Source organism: Paroedura picta, chromosome 10, assembly GCF_049243985.1.
Source record: "Paroedura picta isolate Pp20150507F chromosome 10, Ppicta_v3.0, whole genome shotgun sequence".
NCBI lineage: Eukaryota > Metazoa > Chordata > Lepidosauria > Squamata > Gekkonidae > Paroedura > Paroedura picta.
The window spans coordinates 73,852,375-73,873,392 of record NC_135378.1 but is presented as its reverse complement, the minus strand read 5'-3'; the positions used below and the strand labels follow the sequence as shown (position 1 = coordinate 73,873,392).

Below are 21,018 nucleotides of genomic sequence, written 5' to 3'. Positions count from 1 at the left end.
ATGGTTTCACATCCAACTACCCACCATGCTTTGCTTCCAAGATCTAATAAGATTGGCTATACCATGTTGCCTTCCATCCTAGCAATTGTGATCCCTTCTAGTAAGTGCTTGTTTCATCCGTGGCAGGCCAGTTTGCATTTTGAAAAGCCTGATTGCAGATCTTGTTCCTTAATGGGGAACCCCGGTTAGTTTTCCTTCTTGTATTTTGTTGTATTGTTTAAAAAAAAATTTAAAAGACACCGTCCTTTCTAAGAGAATAGCTTCCATTGAGACTAGCCAGTCTTTCTTTTGTATCTTATTTTTTATTCCCTATGTCCCTTTGCTCCTGTGGTTTTCCACAGTTTTTAATGAATGGTCTGCTCAGTATCTACAAGCAAAGGAGTTGTACTTAAAAACATTGCTTTGAAGTTCTTAAATTGCAGCTGTAGTCTTAAGTCTCTTTGAAGCTGATTTTGATAGGGAGTGGAAGTGGGAGGGGAAGTGTCTATAAGAACAGAAGCTATAATGGCTTGTACATAACACAGAAGAGAGTATAAAGACCAAAAGCATGTCCAGGACATATTAGTCACTTTAAATGTTGGCTCTAAATATAGAATGTCAAGCTACTGCATATTACCAGTGTTTAATACTGTTGTTTTGTCATTTTCTTCTTGTAGATGTTTTCTCATACTTTCTTTTCTTGTAGTTTTAATTGTTTTAACAAAATTTCAAGATCTTAACTAAAAAGAAATCTAAAGTTTCTAATACAATTTCTTTGTAAGTGAATATGTTCCAGTTTTGGGTAGTCTTCACAAAATCTGAATTAGTTACTAATTGCATTTGGAAGCAAAAATGTAGATGGGTTAGGTCATGCCTCCTTTCGCTCCAGGCAGGACCATGTAAATGTGCTTATATTGTATTGGCTCAGAATGTGGCTGACCCTCTAGTTTCAATAGCCCAGCCACTCCAGCAGGACATTTGAACCTAGCTCTACTTTCTTGGAGACTCTTACCTTATTGCTATGGAAGACAGAAAGGCCTCATTGCCAGTCTTAAAAAAAAGGGGGGGGGACCGTTAAGAGGTTTCAGCCATCAGAGATTGGCCAACAGATTGAACTACAGTGGCACAAGCTGCCATCAGTGCAGACAGACCCAAAGCTTCACATCGTTCTACAACCAGTCCCCAATTGCACAGGAACAGCCTGGCAGAGATCTTCTAGGTCTCAGCCTAGATACTCTTTCTTGGAGTCTCTTATCTTGTTGGAATGGAAAATGGAAGGTCCGTTACTGGCCCAGCAGTAGTTCTAATGGGAACCAAGTAACCATGAGTTCTTTGGGTTTTATGCAGTTGGGGAGAAATGACATTCAGTTATTTCTCAAAGCTTCTGAGTTCTCAGGAAGCATGCAGAGGAGTGCAAATTTCCTCCTACTTCCAATACCTCTGTTTTGTGCTTGTTGTCTGTAGACCAGATGGTACTGCCCTTCCCTCCCTTCACTACTTTCTCCAGTCAGTTTAACAAGTTGAACCCTCTTGCAGGGCTTGCTGATTGGCCAATATATTTTTGGAAGCTTGTGCATTTCACTTTGGAGATCCGCCATATACCATTGAGGGATTTTCCATACCTGTACTATAGGTTCTGATCATAGAATCATAGAATAATAGAGTTGGAAGGGACCTCATGGGTCATCTAGTCCAACCCCATGCACTATGCAGGACACTTACATCCCAATCGCTCATCTACTGTAATCTGCCACCCCTTTGCCTTCACTGAATCAGCCTCTCCGTCAGATGGCTATCTAGCCTCTGTTTAAAATTTTCCAATTGGTAGAAGAAAACAAGTACTAGATTTATCATTTTGCTTAACGTTGGGTGGTTGTGGTGGTGATTTGCTTCAGCAGGCTTTTGAGATTTGCTCTTGTGCTTGGAGTTGCAGTTGGCATATGTGTAGAAAGCCTTTTGCTGAAGTTCAGACACAGAGCACCTTTTGAAAAGACCAGCTCCCTAGACTGGAAGAAAGGCCTTATGACTAGACTTTGGGAAACACTCAAGCTATTTTTCCCGATCAGAGACCAGGCTGATTTCAAAAGCTCCTGAATCAGCAGAGCATGTTTGAACTTTATCCCTATAGAGAGGCATTTTTCATGTAGGTGATGAAATATTAAAAGCCTACAACATAAGAGAACAAAACATCAATTGTGCAACTTTCTTCTGCTGTCACCAAATAAAGCCACCATGCGTGTCCTCCTTGTGACCTGTCCAGACAAAGCCCAGTGAGGCTTTAATTGTAATTTACTGAGTATGAAAAGCATTCTTTCAGAGGAAGCTTTGTTCCTTATGTTTCCCAACACCATGCTTATGAAATACGTATATAAGCAACCCCCCTTTTCTGCAGTTTATTATTTATGATGTACTCATTAGGAGATTGGAAGGACAATAATGCTGTCAAAGAAATGCTGTCAAAGAATACACCCAGTGTTTCAAAAAACTGAAGAATTGGGAAGTTTGACTTTCACTAAAAAATGTCCTAGCTCATAATGGTTGCAGATAAGCATCCACGTACAAGAGAACCAGTGTGCTGTAGTGGTTAGAATGCTGAAGTAGTATTGGAGATACCCCAGGTCCAAATCCACAGCTGGCCATGAAACTGGGGAGGTGACTTTGGATCAGTATCATCTATGTCACATGGTTATTGAAAATGGAGTTTTAGAGATCCATGTTTCCTGCTTTCGGCTTTTTAAAGGGAAGGGTGGAGTAAAAGCAGATAGCAGAAGTGAACGAGTAGGGCTGCTATTATTATAAAGGTTGTTAATTATATTTTTAGTTGGGAGTTTTAGTGGATTTAAAATGTCTTTAATTTTTTGAAAGTAGTTCTATACAACATTGTAACCCATCTTTAACAATTCTGGAAGGGCGGGATAAAATAAAATTATTAATAATTATAAATATAATAACTGTAGAGATTGCTCTTACTAAAAGGACTTTGGTGCTTTGATTAATTCCTTTTACCTACTCAGTACTAACAGTAGCAGAATAGATTATATATTAGATGCAAATGTACCTTGTGTAGTTTATATTGACTAAGTTTGTTAGTTTAGCTTCTTTTTAAAGTCTAGATCAGGGGTAGTCAAACTGTGGCCCTCCAGATGTCCATGGACTACAATTCCCAGAAGCCCCTGCCAGCATTTGCTGGCAGGGGCTTCTGGGAATTGTAGTCCATGGACATCTGGAGGGCCGCAGTTTGACTACCCCTGGTCTAGATTATAAGTAGACATGGCTTTGTTGTTCTTTGAAATTTTCTTTTTTTCTTTATGTAAGTTATATATGATATGATGTCAACCTTCAGTCTTCTTGCAAGGCAGTGAATTTTATGGAACACCATGGACAAGCTTCAAGTCTTTGAGTTTACTTGCTTTTTTCCAGGTTTCTATGAAAGCTACACCTGAGGTTATGCCATTATTAAAACCCCAGTTCAGTGTGTGAACGTTGACTGTTGTTCCTAGAGTTGTAGTCCTGGAAGACCACACCCAGGTTGCATGAGTCAGTGCATGGTGATGTTATAGGGTGTGTACATGAGGTGGGGATTATAACTACGGTTGCCATGGTCACATCTAAACAAATTTATACTTCATTCCCCCCTCCCTAATCCACATTGCTCTTCAGGAATAAGGAGATGAGTATTGTTTGGCAGAAGAACTTAAGTTAAAGAGGACAGTTCCCTAGAGAATATTTAGCAATCTCTGGGTGCTGTACTAAGATCTTATGAAGCATCCAGTTAATATAGTGGAAGGATTTAGGCTTCCACTTTCAGGAGAAATGGGCCCATACAAAAAATTCAAATATATAAAGAAAACAAGCACTTTAAATTTCTGTAGCTTTGTGCTGTTGGATTCTGAGGTATTCTCTTGTATAGTTGAGTCATTTTTCCCATAGTCTGTTTTATGTAAGAATCTTCCTAATTACTGCTGTACCTACATATTTGTGGTTATCTAAAAACAATGCCTGTAAAGTTCTGGGTCAGCTTGTGTGTCTGCCATCTTTCTAATCCCATGTTCTGCATCTCCTCCTCTCATTCAGCACCCTTTTCTGGGCACTCATGCTTCATGCAGGAACAAGTTAGTGCAAGCGGGCTGATGTGCAGTAGTTCAACAAGAGGAATCAAGACGCATAGCTAAACTTTTAGTAATAGGGGCATGTGAAAAAGGGGACAATTGGGTGGCCAAAAGTATTCTGAACTTTTCTGACTGCCATAACGAGCAACTGGTTCCATGATTAATATGCAATTTTGTCTGTTTGTATAACACTGAATGGTGAATGGAGCTGATGGCACAATAAATTAGTTAGTCCTTAAGGAGCCACACAAATGCATGTCTGTTTGGTACATAGAGTTTAGTGGTTCAATATGTGTGTGGATTATAGTTATATATAGCACAGACCAGGGGTAGTCAAACTGCGGCCCTCCAGATGTCCATGGACCACAATTCCCAGAAGCCCCTGCCAGCGAATGCTGGCAGGGGCTTCTGGGAATTTTGGTCCATGGACATCTGGAGGGCCGCAGTTTGACTACCCCTGGCACAGACTGTTCTGTACATAAATCTGTCTGCCTTGATATGACTTCTTCTTGCCACAGGCTACCAAGGGACTTGTGATCAGGAGGGTGGGTACTAGTTTTATCGAGAAGGCTGGCAACACGGCGGAACATGCAACTGTCTTCATGTTAGAGAACACTTTACCTTCTGTGGTATAAATGTGAGTTTTATTCAGAACTTTTTGAATGATAAAGGACAAAGTTGAAGAAGCTACACCTTAGAAAACGTAAAGGATTGACATTTTTTTTTTCTTACTGCACGAGGAAAATAGCATGCATCCTATCCATGTATGTAAATATGCATGCAGAAGTGCAGTTGTCGTTTTCCCATTTATTCATGGTCATTCAATGTGATGTAACAGACCATGGCTTGTCAGTGGAATCAACTTTGGAGCTTGAGCTGCCACACCCTATATGTAACTCAACTAATCAATCATTTCCACATTTGCAACAAACTCAAGTTTGTTGTCATTCAAATAGCAAAGTATGGTTTCTTCCTAACCAAGATTCCAGTTGAGGTTAAGCTATGGTTTGGAAGCAAAAGAAGAAATCATAGTTTGTGATTGGGATAGAATGACAAATTATGGTTTGCTGCAAAAATTTATTTATTTATTGAGATTTATATCCTGCCATTCCCAAGTGACTAAGCAAGAGATTGAGTGTAAGCTAGAAGCTTTCTAGCAGTAATTCCCAGAATGGTAAGCTATGTTTTTGAGTATATTCTTTATACCAGGTAAGTGCACAGTGAATAAAGTACTCCAAAATCATAATTAGAAAATAGTATTTAAAACTGGGGTTTAATATTCTAGTCATACAGGTTGCTAAAGATTTTTGAACTTTTTGGCTTCGTGACAATTTACTAGAAAATATAGAAATAATCTTTTGCACTGCTGGGCATCTCAATTGTCAGATCAAGTAAGAGGAGAAACCTTTCAACTATTTTTATAACTTCGCTGCTGTTAAAGCATTCCTTCCAAAACCTCAAGACAGTATTTCTGGTTTTTATTCCTCTACAAGTGGTATTTTAAAAATTCCAAAAAGAAAGGCTTTGCTTTGATATGGTACTTTCTTCAGAGATTTTAATTGAATGTGTCATTTTTTTTGGAACCCTAACTGTTTTTTAATATTAGCAGGAGAGAACCTTTGCTTTTATACAAGTTCCTATTATCTGGTTTTAGAGAGGAGCTGTATTGGCCTGCAGTAGAATAGCTAGACTCAAGTCCAGCTTCACCTTAGAACTCCATTTCTACTTGGTTTTGGCTCTCAACAGCGTATACCCTGAAATTCTGGGTGATCCCTAAGGTGCTACTGGACTTTGAATCTGATTGCCACTCAGCAGCTACACCAGGTAACAATTGCAAAAACGTTTTCTGGTGCTGAAGATGTAACAGAGGCAAGTTTAAGTTCAGATAAGGCATGCATCTTCTATTACATGGCCCAGGTAGCAATCCTGGATATAAGAGGGAGGCAAAGGTAGACTGTGCTGTAGTACACACTGCCAGGTTAGGTGTGCCATAAATTCCTGGGACATGAAATGTATACCTACGTGTATATGTAGCTAGGAAAATATACAGCTGAAGTGTCTTCTGCTCTTTAAAATCCCTGCCCTGGTACAGCAGGGCAGCTAAAAGCCATTTCTGGAAGAATTTCTGGAGATATTAGTTCTTGGCACTGTTGCTTCTGCCCGTCTTTTAATTGTGCAACAGAAGCTAGAGACAGTATTATTATTATTATTATTATTATTATTATTATTATTATTATTATTATTATTATTATTATTATTTGATTTATTTCCCACCACTCCCTACAAGGCTTGTGGCGGGTAACAATAGTCTTAACCCCATTAAAATCCCCATTAAAAGACTTTAAAAATCCCAACATGATGGAAAACGAAACCCCTTCCCACCCCCGCTATCGAAGTGACGGAGAGAATGGAGAAGGAGCGATGTACACTTACAGCTTCCAATCTGGGAGGGGGGAGGGCGATGACTCTAATTTGCTGACCCCAGCCTCAGCCATAGACCTGGTGGAAGAGCTCTGTTTTACAGGCCCTGTGGAAAGCTGACAAATCCCGCAGGGTCCGAAGCTCACCCGGGAGCTCATTCCACCAGGTGGGGGCCAGGACCGAAAAGGCCCTGGCCCTGGTTGAGGCTAGGTGTGCTTCCCTAGGGCCGGGAACAACCAGTAGATTCTCACCCACAGAGCGTAAAGCCCTGCAGGGAGCATAGGGCGATAGGCAGTCCCTCAGATATGTGGGTCCCAACCTCCGTAAGCCCTTAAAGGTTAAAACCAAAACCTTGAACTTGATCCAGGCAGCAATATGCAACCAATGCAGCTGCCTCAGCACAGGTTGGATGTGGGCCCTTCAAGATGTACCAGTGAGGACCCTAGCAGCTGCATTTTGCACTAGGTGAAATTTCCGGATCAAGGACAAGGTTAGGCCCGCGTAGAGCGAGTTACAGAAATCTATTCTGGAGGTGACTATTGCATGGATCACTGTGGCCAAGTGATCAGGAGACAGGTAGAGCACTAGTAGCCGAGCCTGGGGAAGATGGAAAAATGCCTGACCTGCTACTCTCTTGACCTGCGCCTCCATAGTCAGGAAGGCGTCAATGGTCACACTCAGATTCCTGATTTGGGACACAATGGTAAGTTGCGCCCCTGCCAGGGTGGGTAAGCATGCTGCCTGCTCCCGCCCCTTACTTCCCAGCCACAGGACCTCCGTCTTGGAGGGGTTTTGATTCAGGTGACTCTGCTCGATCCATTCAGTCACCACTTCCAAACATTTGGCAAATGGTTCCGGGGGAGAGTCCGGGTGGCCATCCATAAGGAGATAGAGTTGGGTGTCTTCAGCACACTGATGGCCAGAGGGCGCTTGAAGATGTTGAACAATGTGGGGGAGAGGACTGATTGGTGAACTATGAGACGGTGGCCCTATGTGCTGCTGCTGTCGCTTCTTCCTTTTGGTTGATCTGGGTTATTTTTTTCCTGAGTGCATGTTAGATATCTGAATGGAAGTGATTCACTAGCAAAGTTGCTGTTTATGGGGAGCACCCCTGTGTGTTCCTATTCTGTCATTTATGTCAACAAGGTGACAGATGAGCCTGTGGGTTCTGGGGCTCTGTTTCCTTCCCCACATATAACAGTAAAGTTCTTCTTAAATAAATAGGAAGGAAAAGAAGGACCCCAAGTTCTCTGATTGAAGATCCAGCTTGTTCTGAGGGGGGGGGGTTGCGTGCCCGGTTTATTTCTTGCTGACACTTTTTTTTGATAGTGCAGATGTTCCTAATATCTTAATCATAGATAGTGCAAATGTATTTCACACTAAGCCCTTTGGGAGCAATGCTCTTATGCTAGACATTCTGGTGTGAAATGCATTTGCACTACCCCAAAATACTTCCTGCTGAGGCCTTTTAGACGTGTTGGTTGTTGCTAATAACTTGGCTTGAGGTATATGTGGGATTTCCTGCAACATCAGTGCTATCCAGCTAGTTTTCAATGGTTTTAAAAAAGGGAAGAGGGGCTCTTTGACCACCAACAAAGGCTAGCCAGAGGATAAGGAGGGAAACTTGCATAAACAAAAGCTGCAAAACAAAGGATCTCTAAATAAGGTTAAGAATTGGGAGTAATCTGGCTGCATCCCACCTCAGGTGTCACTTTTAATCAAGCTTTGCTAACCAACCAGCTTTATTTTCAAGTGGGTAGCAGTGTTAATATGAAGTAGCACAACAAAATTTGAGGCCAATGGCAACTTTAAGACCAACAAAGGTTTATTCAAGGCACAAGCTTTTGTGTGCACGGAACTTTATGTTTTGCTCTTACAATATAAGTTTAGGATGTTTGTTCAAGCTGAAAGGTCTCTGTGGTTTTAAAATTAATATACAAATATTTTGTTAATACGCAGAATATTGACTAGATACGTTTAAAAATTAAATATAGACAGTTGTTATTACTAAGAAATCTAGATTGGTGAGAATTTCATTATTCAGGTACCTGAGTATCAGCTTTTTAAATAAGATTGTAATATTGTTGAATAATCCTGAAAAATCAGTAAGTCAGCAAATTATTAATACCAGTGAAATTTAACTAAAAACCTTCATTAATGTTCTGGGACAAAACTGTTTTATGTTTTGGGACATTGTTTACTAATGTGCTTCCAAAATATAGCTTTAACTATCTATAGATTTTATTGTTACAAATAAAAAGCATCTGGGGTATGAAATCCTGAAAATCAACTGAATCTGTGATTGAGTTATTTCTTCCTTCCATGCAGTGTAACATAACTGAGCAAAATAATATTATTGATTTAGTATTTTTAGGAAGCACTGGTCCAGGGACCATTGCTAATGAAAGCCAGTGTAGCGGTTAAAAGCGTTGAACCCCCACCTGTGCTGTGGTAGCTTGCTTGGTGACTTTGGGCCATTCACACACACTCAGATTAACCTACCTTTTGTAGAGTTAAAGTGGAGGAGAAGGAGAATGGTGCAAACCTCATTGGGTCACCAGTTGGGAGAAAGACATTATACAAATTAATTATATGTAAAATTAGCAGTCTAAAAACATATTTAAAAATAACCCCTCCCCCTACCTCAGCCCACTCCCCACACACACTGCAGCCAGATTTCCCAGGACTGATGCTTAGAGAAGAGGTTCAAGATCTTTCCTTGCACTGCCCCCAACCAAATGCCTCACTGAAGAGTGCTGTCTCTTTAAAGAATAATCCGATCTTATAAATCAGGGGTAGTCAACCTGTGGTCCTCCAGATGTCCAAATGCTGGCAGGGGCTCGTGGGAATTGTAGTCCATGGACATCTGGAGGACCACAGGTTGACTACCCCTGCTATAAATGACAGAATGCAAGTGTCAAGGAGAATAAAATGGTGAAGTTTAATATGTAATGTACTTCTGTTCTATGAATGGAATTTGGGCCCCTTGCAGACAAACAATGGGTTTCAATCACTTTGAAGCACGCTGAAGACTGGCCCATCAATTTTGTTTTGAAATACTTAATAGCTTCCCTTTCTCTCAGAATTCTGAGAGCCAAAATGAGTAGTAACAACCTAAAAAATGAAAACTGGATGACTGTATCCTTTGACTAAAACAATCAAGTTATTTCAGACTTCAGAGATGCTCAGTAAATCACAGGTGAACAGATTGGTTGGGAAAGCAACAGGCTTCCTCGTTGGCTGGAAGGTGTTCCAGAGATGTGTGTTGATGGTTTTGGCATTTAACAATTCATGATTAATGTCACTGTGTTATATTGAGTGCTGCTCAAGAGCCTAGCATCAAAATGTACATGACGTTAGTTTGTACTGTAATGTCATCAGACACATGCCATGCTATGGTATGCCCATTTCAAAATACCCTCCTTGCATTCTGATTTCTTGGCTGAGTACAAAGATACACTTATAGTACTGTGATCGCAACTAGAAAATTTAGCATCGATGCATGAAAGGTCACATCAGTAGACCTCTTCTATTGATAGAGAATAGTTAAATGAAAGTAGGAAACACATCATTTGTACAGTTCTTATAATTTACCTACCGATTTTGTGTAGAATATTTTATCAGATCTGAGGGAGTTTTAATTTGTTTTCACTAAATGCTTGCATTGGTGAAATATGCACTCACAATACCTTTTAGATAGCTGGGTGTCTCAGTATTTCCGCTTTAAACTCTATTATGTAACTCTGTATTTATATAATTTGATTTAGATTTAAATTTTGGCCATAAATCCTGGCTTAATAGAAATTGCTAATGTATTAAATGCTGAAGATTATTAGGTTCCCTTACCATTTTGAATGCTGCTGAGAAAGTTCCTTAATCCAGTTGCATTCTGACAGGTAGGATTTCTGTTTGACCATTCTCCAATTTACCAATTTATACCAGGCAGTTTACGAATTTATACCAGCTATTGTTATGCATTTTCAAGGTTATAAGGCAACCTTTTTCAACCTTTTGACCATGGAAGAACCCCTGAAATAATGTTTCAAACTTTGAGGAGCCCCGGAAGTGATTTTAGCTGGCCATATACTCCTACCTTACTCCAGGAAGTGACATCATTCCCCCCACCTTTAGCCTTCCTTTTGCTTCCTCTCCCCGCCTTTACTACTGCCATGTTGGCATAGCCTCATGTAGGCTAGATAGAAGGGCAGGAGCTGAGAAGACAGCTTAGACTTCCCCATACTACACAACTTCAGAGCTCCCACAGACCCCCAGGGATCCACAGACTCCTGGTTGGGAATCCCTGTTATAAGGTGTCTACATGAATTGCTTAACTAAATGAGAGAATAAAGGGAAGCAGCCTATGAAGCTTCCACAAACAGGTTGGCCTAATGCACTGATTGTAAGGAAAACTGCATTTGGAACTGGTGAGCAGGGCTTAATCCAAACCATTGGGTGCTCATGTATCCCCAGGTGAGATGTGCACCTGTCCTTCCATGAAGATGAAAGACAAAGTTATTATTATTATTAATAATAATTATTATTATTTAAAATGCTAGTCCACCTTCCTCCTTGGACTCAAGTCAGATTACATGTAAAAAAACTCAATCTTAATCTTTACAAGTCTATATACAGAAATGTTAATATACAGCTATACTACATTCAAACAGGAATTTAAGGTTCATTGGGTAAGAATAGAAACCAAGATAATACGAATAACCTTTTGCAGGAATGTGAATTATAGATTAATAATAACTAGAAGTAGTGGATGGAAATGTGAGCAATGGAAAGGTTCCCCCCCCCCTCTTTAAAGTCTGAATGCTCTCTATGTGAATGGGCCAGGGATAATTAATTTCTCAACAGTGAGGTCTATGTAGTGGCAGGGTAATAAATTTTAGGGAAAGCTATGGAAGCCCATGCTGTGAGGCACTTGAAACGAGACAGAGCAAAAGCATTCAAGAACTTAACAGTAGAGAATAATCCTGTCTTGGCAGGCCGGGTGGAAAAGATAACCTGTTCTTTCCATCTCTATATTCTTTCCCAATTTTATATGTATTCTCAGAGGTGATGCCATCCATTCATTTGCAGTTGAATAATCACTTTAGTGTGCTTTTTAAAAAATGTTCAGGCAAGAGACACTGGCCTTATTTGGAATTTGCTCTTTTTTTGGTCTACATCTGCACATGTCAAATAGCTCTGTGCAAAGAAGCTATGGTTCACACAGAGGTGTGCGAACCTGGTTTTTGCTTCATGTTGGTGAATTACTGGAGTTCAGTAGCATTACGGCTTTAGTAACTTCCGTCTAAACAGTTAAAATGCGTGGTATGCAGAATTGCAATCATGTTTAAAGTGTTTAATAAGCATTAAAATGTGTTTAGTATCTTGGCACTAGAGGAGCTATGCTTTGATGATTCTGAAGCCGCTCCAGAAGCACAAGGAAAATGTTGGGGGAGGGGAGCACAGTACTAGCGTGACAAGTCGATGTGATTTAATACTGTCACCTTGCTGTCTGTTAAATGAATTTTCCAGACTGTCTGGTATTCTATATGGTGGGGAAACCTCAGGTTTTCATTTTCATACTCTATAGTTCGAATTCCTTCTTTTTGTCAGTAGAAAATTTAAGAACGTGATACAGGCAAATTTTAGTTCTGTCATACACTGTTCTGTCATGCACAAGCTTGAATTCTGTCCCATGACAACCTCTACTGATGCTCTCACCAGACCTCATGAATGATTCCGAAAGAGACATCTAACCTCAGTAATGGCTTCTTGAGGGGATACTGTTGGAGGCAGGGAAAGCTGTAAAACACTTCAATTTATTTATGCTACTATAAACAAAACAATAATAATCCAAGAATAAAGAAAATAGTTATATTTAGAGAAACTGAATAGAGGTAGTATACAAATTAGGCACACACTGAGAATACGGAGTGCGAATTTGGTTTCTCCTTCTTGATAAGTTTTATTATCTCCAAGTTGTTTGGTGTAGTGGTTAGGAGTACGGACTTCTAATCTGGCATGCCGGGTTCGATTCTGCACTATCCCACATGCAGCCAGCTGGGTGACCTTGGGCTCGCCACGGCACTGATAAAACTGTTCTGACTGGGCAGTGATATCAGGGCTCTCTCAGCCTCACCCACCTCACAGGGTGTCTGTTGTGAGGAGAGGAAAGGGAAAGTGATTGTAAGTCGCTTTGAGCCTCCTTCGGTTAGAGAAAAGCGGCATATAAGCTACTTCAGTTGGGAGGAGACGGGGAAGCTGCTATTCTGTGCACAGAATTGGACTGGATCCAGCACTATGACTTTCAACACTAGATCTTCTGATTCTCCTAATCCAAGTTTTCCTTCAAGGCAATAATCTTTCTGAAGGATAAAAGCCTTTCTTTGTTGAGGGAAGTCTTCCTGTGTTGGAAGAAGCTTTGGTGAAAGAGAGATAAGATCCAATCCACAGTCTTTAGCTATGTGATGATTTGCAGTTCCAATTATAGCTCACAATGGCTGTGGAGGCCAGTAAATACAATAATGCGTAACATATCATGCTGATTCTAGCAGCATATTCTATCATGTCTGTTCTTTTGGTTTGGTTGCAGGTTGTGCTATTGTTCTCTGTGCCACCATGCATGAAAATTAGTTAGAATTCTCAATTCCCATTTCTCAAAATATGAGGGTTTTTTCCCCTGAGTAGATATGAGATGGAGCTAGTTGAGGTTTGGGTTGTTGCCTTCTGTGTGCTGAAAGCCAGGCTTGGCATGTACCAGGCCCACACATCTGCCCCCATATTACCACGGATCTGCATATGTGAATTCCAGCATGGACTAGCCATTCCCCGGTGAGGCCAACTTTGCATGGGCGGAAAAGACTAAGAGGGCAGTCATATAGAAGTGGATCTAATCCCCACTACCACATGACACAGATGCTGGACACATGACACACCTCCTGGGCCTGTCATGTTTCCTGTGGCAGGCCCATGTGGACAAGGAAGAGCCTGACCTTCCAGGTCCAGCTCCTCCCTGCCCTACAGTGGCCCAGAGGGGGCAAAAAAATCCCAGTTGGCTTCACAGCACTTCGCCGCCATAGGGCAAACTGGGGCATTCCTTTTTAGTTAGCAGGAAGGTGGGATTGCGTTCCATGCAATCCCACCATCCTGCAAAATAGCCCTTCCCCACACAGCCCCCCACATGGTGGAACCATTCCTCTGCTGCTACACCTTTCCCAGAGATGCGGCTGCTGCCATGCAGAATGGGCCTGAGTTCACCTGACTCAGCCTTTGGGAAGAATGGTAAGAACCTCGCTTGAAACCTGGTCAGGTGCTGTTAACTCTAGGGATAGTGCTCTTGACAGATAACACTTCAGGGAGATAATTGTGTGAGTCTCCTGCGGCCAAAATAGTACTCTTGTGGCACAGCAAATACTAACACATTTGTTGTGACACAAGCTTTCCTGAGCCAGAGCCCACTTTGTCAAATGGGCTTCTGTTTTATGCATCTCAGAAAGTGGGTTCCAGCTCACCAAACTTCGTCCACAGTAACACTGTTGATCTTTAGAGTGCCAAAAGACTTTTTATGATGTTGTTCTTGGAAGGTAATTGAAATGACTAATGCTTAATCTTTTGCCTTTGTGATCTTGCAGTTGAATGAAGGAGGCAAAGCTGCCAATGCAAACGTGGGAATAGGTGATGTGGTTCTTACTATTGACGGCGTAAGTGCAGATGGCATGACTCACCTGGAAGCTCAAAACAAGATCAAGACCTGCTCCGGCAAGCTGACCATGAACCTGCAAAGGTACAACTTTAGAAAGAAAAATTATGTCTTTGAGAATAATATTTTTCCCCTTAATGCCTTTTCATTTGCTAGAGTCTCCCCTCAGAAGTGATGTGATGGTAATGAGAGTAATCCAGGGGAAAAACATCAGTCCATCTTGTGATTTACCAAATTGGTCAAGTGGTCAGTTTTCCATTGTGTTGTCAAACACAACCTGCCTAGACGATATTATGCCTTAACTCAGTATTAGCAAAATTGAAGGCATCACTGTTTCCTAACCTAGTGCTGTTAGTAACATTCCCTTATAAGAAAATGTCAAAGAAATGATACACTTATGTAAAAAATGATATATTAGAGATATGAAGAAAAATGGCACTTGTAAATTGTTATTGTTATACTAGAGAGCCAGTTTGGTGTAGTGGTTAGGAGTGCGGACTTCTAATCTGGCATGCCGGGTTCAATTCTGCACTCCCCCACATGCAACCAGCTGGGTGACCTTGGGCTCGCCACGGCACTGATAAAGCTGTTCTGACAGAGCAGGAATATCAGGGCTCTCTCAGCCTCACCCACCCCACAGGGTATCTGTTGTGGGGAGAGGAATGGGAAGGCTACTGTAAGCCGCTTTGAGCCTCCTTCGGGTAGGGAAAAGTGGCATATAAGAACCAACTCTTCTTCTATTAAAAAGTTACACCTTCCATTGTCCAAAGCGGGGTTTTTTGAGTAAAGAGAAAGGGCTAGTGAATAGTGCAGATCAAGGTTTAATTTTCAGCTTGGGTGGGCAGGATGCCGTTCTCAAGAAAAAGTGTGGCTGCAGTAGCCGTGAGAAAGACAAAGCCAAGCCAAAGTAAGCTGATATGCAAAATGTCATTTGGAATCCCTTTTCTTGTCTGTTATAAAATTCCCAACATATTTCAAAATTCTTCCTCAGAGGAGGTGTTAAAACAAAACACAAGTAAACAGAGGAGCTCTACTTGTGCAAGGAGATTCAAGCGCTTCTATTTTAGTCAAAAAAAGTTAAAGTTTGGGTTTTAAGAGCTTGTAAACATACCACGACTGTTTGCATGCAACACTTGCCTGGAACATACCAGTAAACAATCCCAGATCTGTTTTCCTCCTGACCACAGCTCTTCTTAAAAACAAAACTGGGAGGAAAGTATTAAGTTCACAAGGCATAGTTTTCAGTCAAGTTTATGTTTCTACACTGCTCTTTTCCTAGAGCATACTGTCAGCAGTATAAAAATCTGAAGGAATGAGAATCTTTCTACTAGAAGGGTCTTCGATTGTCAGTGGAGCTCCAAGTAATGGATGAGGACCTGTTATATCTGCCACATGGTTTCCACAGGGGCTCAAAAATCATAGGGCAGTTTTCAGTTCCCTGTGGAAACAATTTAGAATTACTACAGGGGTCTGAGTCTATTATCTTGAGAGTTCAGAGATGCCTGGACTCTTGGATTCTGGAGCAGAGGCAGCCTCACACCTGGGGAGCTTAACTGCAATCAGAACACAGCAGCAGCTTCTTCCAACTCAGGGGAGCCAGGTATCCTTGTGAGGCAGAGGCCAGCTGATTAGTTAGACCAGGTGTAGAGGATAAAAAAAGAATGGGCTAGCAATTAGGAATAAGTGAGTAGAAAAGAAATAGGTGGATTGGATGGGGGGAAAGCAGGAAGAGAGAGGGGTTTGGATTGGAGAGAGGGGATAAAAGGAGAGCCAGATTAAGAAACTGGCCAGAGAGTTGCCTCATAGATGTCAGAACACTTGCAGGCAATGAGGTAACCTGGAAAGTAGATCCTAGGAGTCTCATCTTTCTGAGGCTGGAAGGAGCACAAGTGGGACAGAGCCAGAGAAGGAATCTATGCAGCACTAGGAGGGCAGTCACTTCGAGTGTAATTGGTGGGCATAACTACACAAACAACTATTAATCTATGTGCTAAGGTCTGCCTTAAAAACTAAGGCTTTTCTTTAGACCTGTTGGCAGCTGAGAAAAGGAAGTTGCAGAGCACGTTGTTTTGCGTATCTGCTTTTGGGTGTTTTCCTTAACTCCTGTCACCTGTTGCAAGCCTGGATCTGTTCTCAGATCTTGAAAGCTAAGCAAGGTTGACCCTACTTAATATTTGGATGGGAGACCACCATGGAAGACCAGGGTTGTTCCAAGCTCAGGTAAACCACCTTGGAACATCTCTTACCTGCAAAATCCTGTTGGGTTGCCCTGTGTTGGTTGTGACTTGATGGCACTTTGCAAACATCTTATTGACACATGCTACTAACTTCATGAATATGACTCTTGCATAGTATTCCTGTTCTATGCCCATTATTCTTTTGACCTTAAGAGATAATGAAAGTAACTCTGCCAAGCACAAAGAGAAGTAGTTTACTCTTTCCTAGGAAAAGTTGGGCTTAAAAAAAAAAAAAGACTTGCCATGAACTTGTAACAACTTATGGGGGGGGGGGGAATCAGAAGACCTGTTTTTTTAGCTTTTAGTAGTGCCTAGTATTGAAGACCATTGGTGTGCTCTGCTGATAGCGAGTGACTCAGTGTGTGAGCTCCCCATACAGGATGTGAGTCACTTGTGTCTGGTACCTGACAGCTGGAGGCAGAGGCAGCTTATCACAGGATTAAGCAAGCAAAGATCAAATAAATTGTCCTCTGGTTCCAGGCCTGGCATCTTAGCATTGTCTGAGAGTGAAGGCTATCTTGTGAGGTTGTGCCAGTTTCCAATTCCACATTCTCCCATCTGTTTCTAATCCTCTTTGGATCCGGAAGCATCGGGCATTTCAGAACCCAAAGAAAATCTTTTTCTACTACTGTGGTTAACTGCACAGTTTGTGAAACTTCTGACGAGTAGTCTTAAACCTAGTACTAAGGGCAGCTAAGATCATTAAAATTAGAGGAGACCGCGCTGTTGGTTGATGCGTTGATTTAAAATGTCTTGGATTTAATTTCTCACATTTAACAGATAACAAAGGCTGTCCTCCTGCTGTAGCCACTGTAATGGAAGAAATATAAACGCAACACAATGCCATGACTCAAGTAACTAAATCATTGCCTTGAGAGTGGACAGTGGGCTTCAGCATGCCCGACTTCTCCTCCTCCTCGTGCAAATTCATTCGTCCATTTCTAGAATGGTCCACCACAAACTTCATAAAAGGGCCATGATTTAGAAGTAATGGCTTGTGGTTCGCACTAGTAGGGCTGCCAGTTCAGTTGCCAGAACTAAATGTCAGCCTGTGGTTAAAGCAATGTACTCATGGAATTGTAGGTCATCCCACAGTAATATTTCCAGTCTTCCAAATTATGGTTTTAAATGATTTTTTTGGGGTTATAGTCACATTTTATTTAATAGAAGTAGTGGTGAAATAATACAGACAATTGTGATTTTTTTCTGACATGTAAAAACTATTTTTACCCTGTACTTTCCTCTTCCAAGGAATTCAGGGCAGTACCCGTTCTTCGTCCCTTCTCCGTTTCATCCTCATAGTCGGTTTTGACAGAGAACGACAGGCCTAAGATCACACTAGGAGTTTCATGAGGTGGCCTAACCAGTGTACCACACTGATTCTATCATTTACACCAGGGGTAGTCAAACTGCGGCCCTCCAGATGTCCATGGACTACAATTCCCAGGAGCCCCTGCCAGCGAATGCTGGCAGGGGCTCCTGGGAATTGTAGTCCATGGACATCTGGAGGGCCGCAGTTTGACTACCCCTGCTTTACACGTTTAACTCAGAATAATTATATGCAGCAAAGTGGGAGGTTTCTAGCTGGGAGATGGCCTATGGGAAGCCTGCACGGAGATCTGGGGAAAACCTCCTGTTAGGTTTGTAAAACAAGTTGAAAAAAATTGGGTAAGCTTTACAGTCGGAGAAAATTTCATTACGATTTAATTAAATCATACTTCCCAGTAAGGCTGCTTCTTCTGTTTGTCTAAGATATTCCAACACTTCCCTATTTAAAAACTGCATGCTTTTCATTTTTAATATTTGGTTCTGCTACAAACAGCATTTGAAACTTTTAAGAGGCATAGTGACCAATGCTTTCCGCAATTTCTATACCTTCAGGAAGTACCATTGTTAGCATTTATTTTGCATCATTAGTGTTCCAACTTTCAAGTATTGAGCGGAGCATTCCAGAGGGCTTTCATACATTAGACCAGGGGTAGTCAAACTGCGGCCCTCCAGATGTCCATGGACTACAATTCCCAGAAGAATTATGGGAATTGTAGTCCATGGACATCTGGAGGGCCGCAGTTTGACTACCCCTGCATTAGACTAACAAGATTAGTCTACATACATTAGCCTAACAGTAAAGTCAAGTCAGGTGTTAGAAGAGTACAAGAACATTCACCTTATGACTCTTTATGCTGTATTAGTTCTTGCCATTTCCCCCTTAATTATTTGCTTTTATAATATAGCAACCTTTGGAATGTTCTTGTTCTTAGACATACTTAATCTATTTAACAAGGTACAAGTCCAGAGAGGCATCTTTAAGAATTAAAAAGTTTTATTCTCAGTATAAGCTTTTGTGTGCATCTATACTTCTTCAGAGAGCCTCTTGTGGCGCAAAGTGGTAAGGCAGCAGACACGCGGTCTGAAAGCTCTGCCCATGAGGCTGGGAGTTCGATCCCAGCAGCCGGCTCAAGGTTGACTCAGCTTTCCATCCTTCCGAGGTCGGTAAAATGAGTCCCCAGCTTACTGGGGGGTAAACAGTAATGACTGGGGAAGGCACTGGCAAACCACCCCGTATTGAGTCTGCCATGAAAACGCTAGTGGATACCTTTACCTTTATACTTCTTCAGAGATGAAAGCTTATATCTGGAATAAAACTTTGTGGGTCTTAAAGGTGCAGCTGGTTACAAACTTCATTTTGCTGCTTCAGACGAACATGTGTACCCACTTGAGTTCATCTATTTAAGTTAATAAATATACCTGCGAGCATCTTCATAACAGCCAAAGCTCTCTATGACTCTGTAGTGTTTCTACTCAATGTTATTTGATTCCTCCATCTCCCCAGAACTTATACCACACAAGATGGAAACCAGATGCTTACTTGTTTTGGACTTGTTTCAGCTTCTGTCGTTTTAACACACACTCTTCAATAAATTATTGTGTAAGCTACTGAAAGTGGATGTAGTCAGTTGTATTTCTGTTACAAATTGGGTTGAATGTGGATTCTCCATGGCAGCCTTTGATTCTGTGGCTTGCAGAGAACCCCAAATTTAGGAAGATTTAACTTCAAAAAAGATTCTACGTGTTCTTCTCTTGTGCGAACGAGTGACTACATTTTGCATAAATGCGTTTTTAAAGGCTTCGGTGGCATAGTTGCTTTTGTATTGGTAATTTATGGTGACGTTATTGTATTTTTGTACTTGTACACTGCCTCCAGGAGGATTCTGGTAAAGGATCACAAAACATCTCAAACAGACACCCAACATCAAGTTTGAATAGAGAAGTAGGGCTGGGTATGACAAGTGTTGCTTAACCTTTCCTGTTCAAGTTCTAGCTGAGCTTTAGATCTGTCCCATCAAAGCTCTCGCCGTAAAAATTAGTGTTAGAGCTCCATTGCACATTTCTTTTTGCACTGTATGCAGCTAACACTTTATTCTGGACTTAATGCAGGGAATCTGAATTATTCATCTTCCTCCATTGACTGAGGTTATATAGGTGCTACAATGAAATTTATAGTTGCTCTCATTTCAATATTTCAGAGTATGCTTCATTTAAATATTTACAAAGAGTTAATGCTGTTTACATACTCTAGGACTTTTGTCTGAGGAATTCTTCCTGAAACATTTCTTCCCTTGCCGTGTTTACATGCTGGTTACAAGTCTGTAGTTTGATTCTTCCCATTCTATCCAGATAATTGTTTTCTCATGGCCATTCAAAAAGAATTAGAAAAACAAACCAGCAGTTGCAATACAATGACATTAGTGTACCTTATTCATGTTTAAACATGTGTGCACAGCCTGTGGTTTTCATGTGGCTTTTTCCATAGAGCAGCAGATTCCATTCTTGAAGAGCCAAGTCTTTAAAATGGTACTCACAGAACCGTGTGTGTGTGTGTAGATTTTCACATTCGTGCATATCACAATTTTCCAATTACACCTTTCAAAACTGTTCTGGTGGTAAGGTTGAACCCCAAGGTATTTGAACACTAGGCAAACCTGTTGAGGGTTTGCAGTTGGACCAGCTATGAGTACCATTTTAAGATGAAAGCCTGAGTTCCAGAGGTGTGGTATACAGTTTGCTTCACCCATAACCATCTGTGTTTACTGTTGGGCATACCAGCTGGCTCTTCTACCTATTTGCCTTGTGATGCTCAGACTTGTAGTCCTATCAACTTGTCCCTGGTTAAAGCTGCTAGTTTCTGATTCCTTTTGGACTAATTTTACTGCATAGTCATTTTTTCTTATTTTTCTCTACCTTACAAAACTGACTTGGCTGGGATGTAGCATTAAATTGTGACGTGGTACTTTGTAAACAGCCCTAGGGATATTCAGATTCCTAGGATCTTTGTTCCTTTTTCTTCCTGTTCCCTCAATGTGCTGCAGCGTATCTGGACTCTATATTTAGTCTCAGTCAAAGATTATTGTCATGAGTGCAATACAGCAATGCCAAGAGAACTCTTGGATGTAGAGTCAGTGTGGTATGATGCTGTGCTTAGAATAGTGGACTCAGACTGGAAGGCCTCAGGGTGAAATGCCTGCCTTTCATGAAACCTATCGAGGGACCATGGGTGTTCTGGTTGTTAGGATAAAGT

General features: G+C 41.2%; 1 protein-coding gene across 18 annotated transcripts in view; it reads left to right on the top strand.

Moving 5' to 3' along the window:
* Positions 1–21,018, top strand: part of PDLIM5 (PDZ and LIM domain 5) — a 132,222-nt gene that overhangs the window by 22,704 nt on the left and 88,500 nt on the right. For all 18 annotated transcript variants that reach the window (XM_077300857.1, XM_077300862.1, XM_077300856.1 and 15 more), the window contains one exon: positions 14,135–14,286. In XM_077300857.1, coding sequence (XP_077156972.1) covers positions 14,135–14,286 — 152 coding nt within the window. The remainder of the gene's footprint in view (positions 1–14,134; positions 14,287–21,018) is intronic.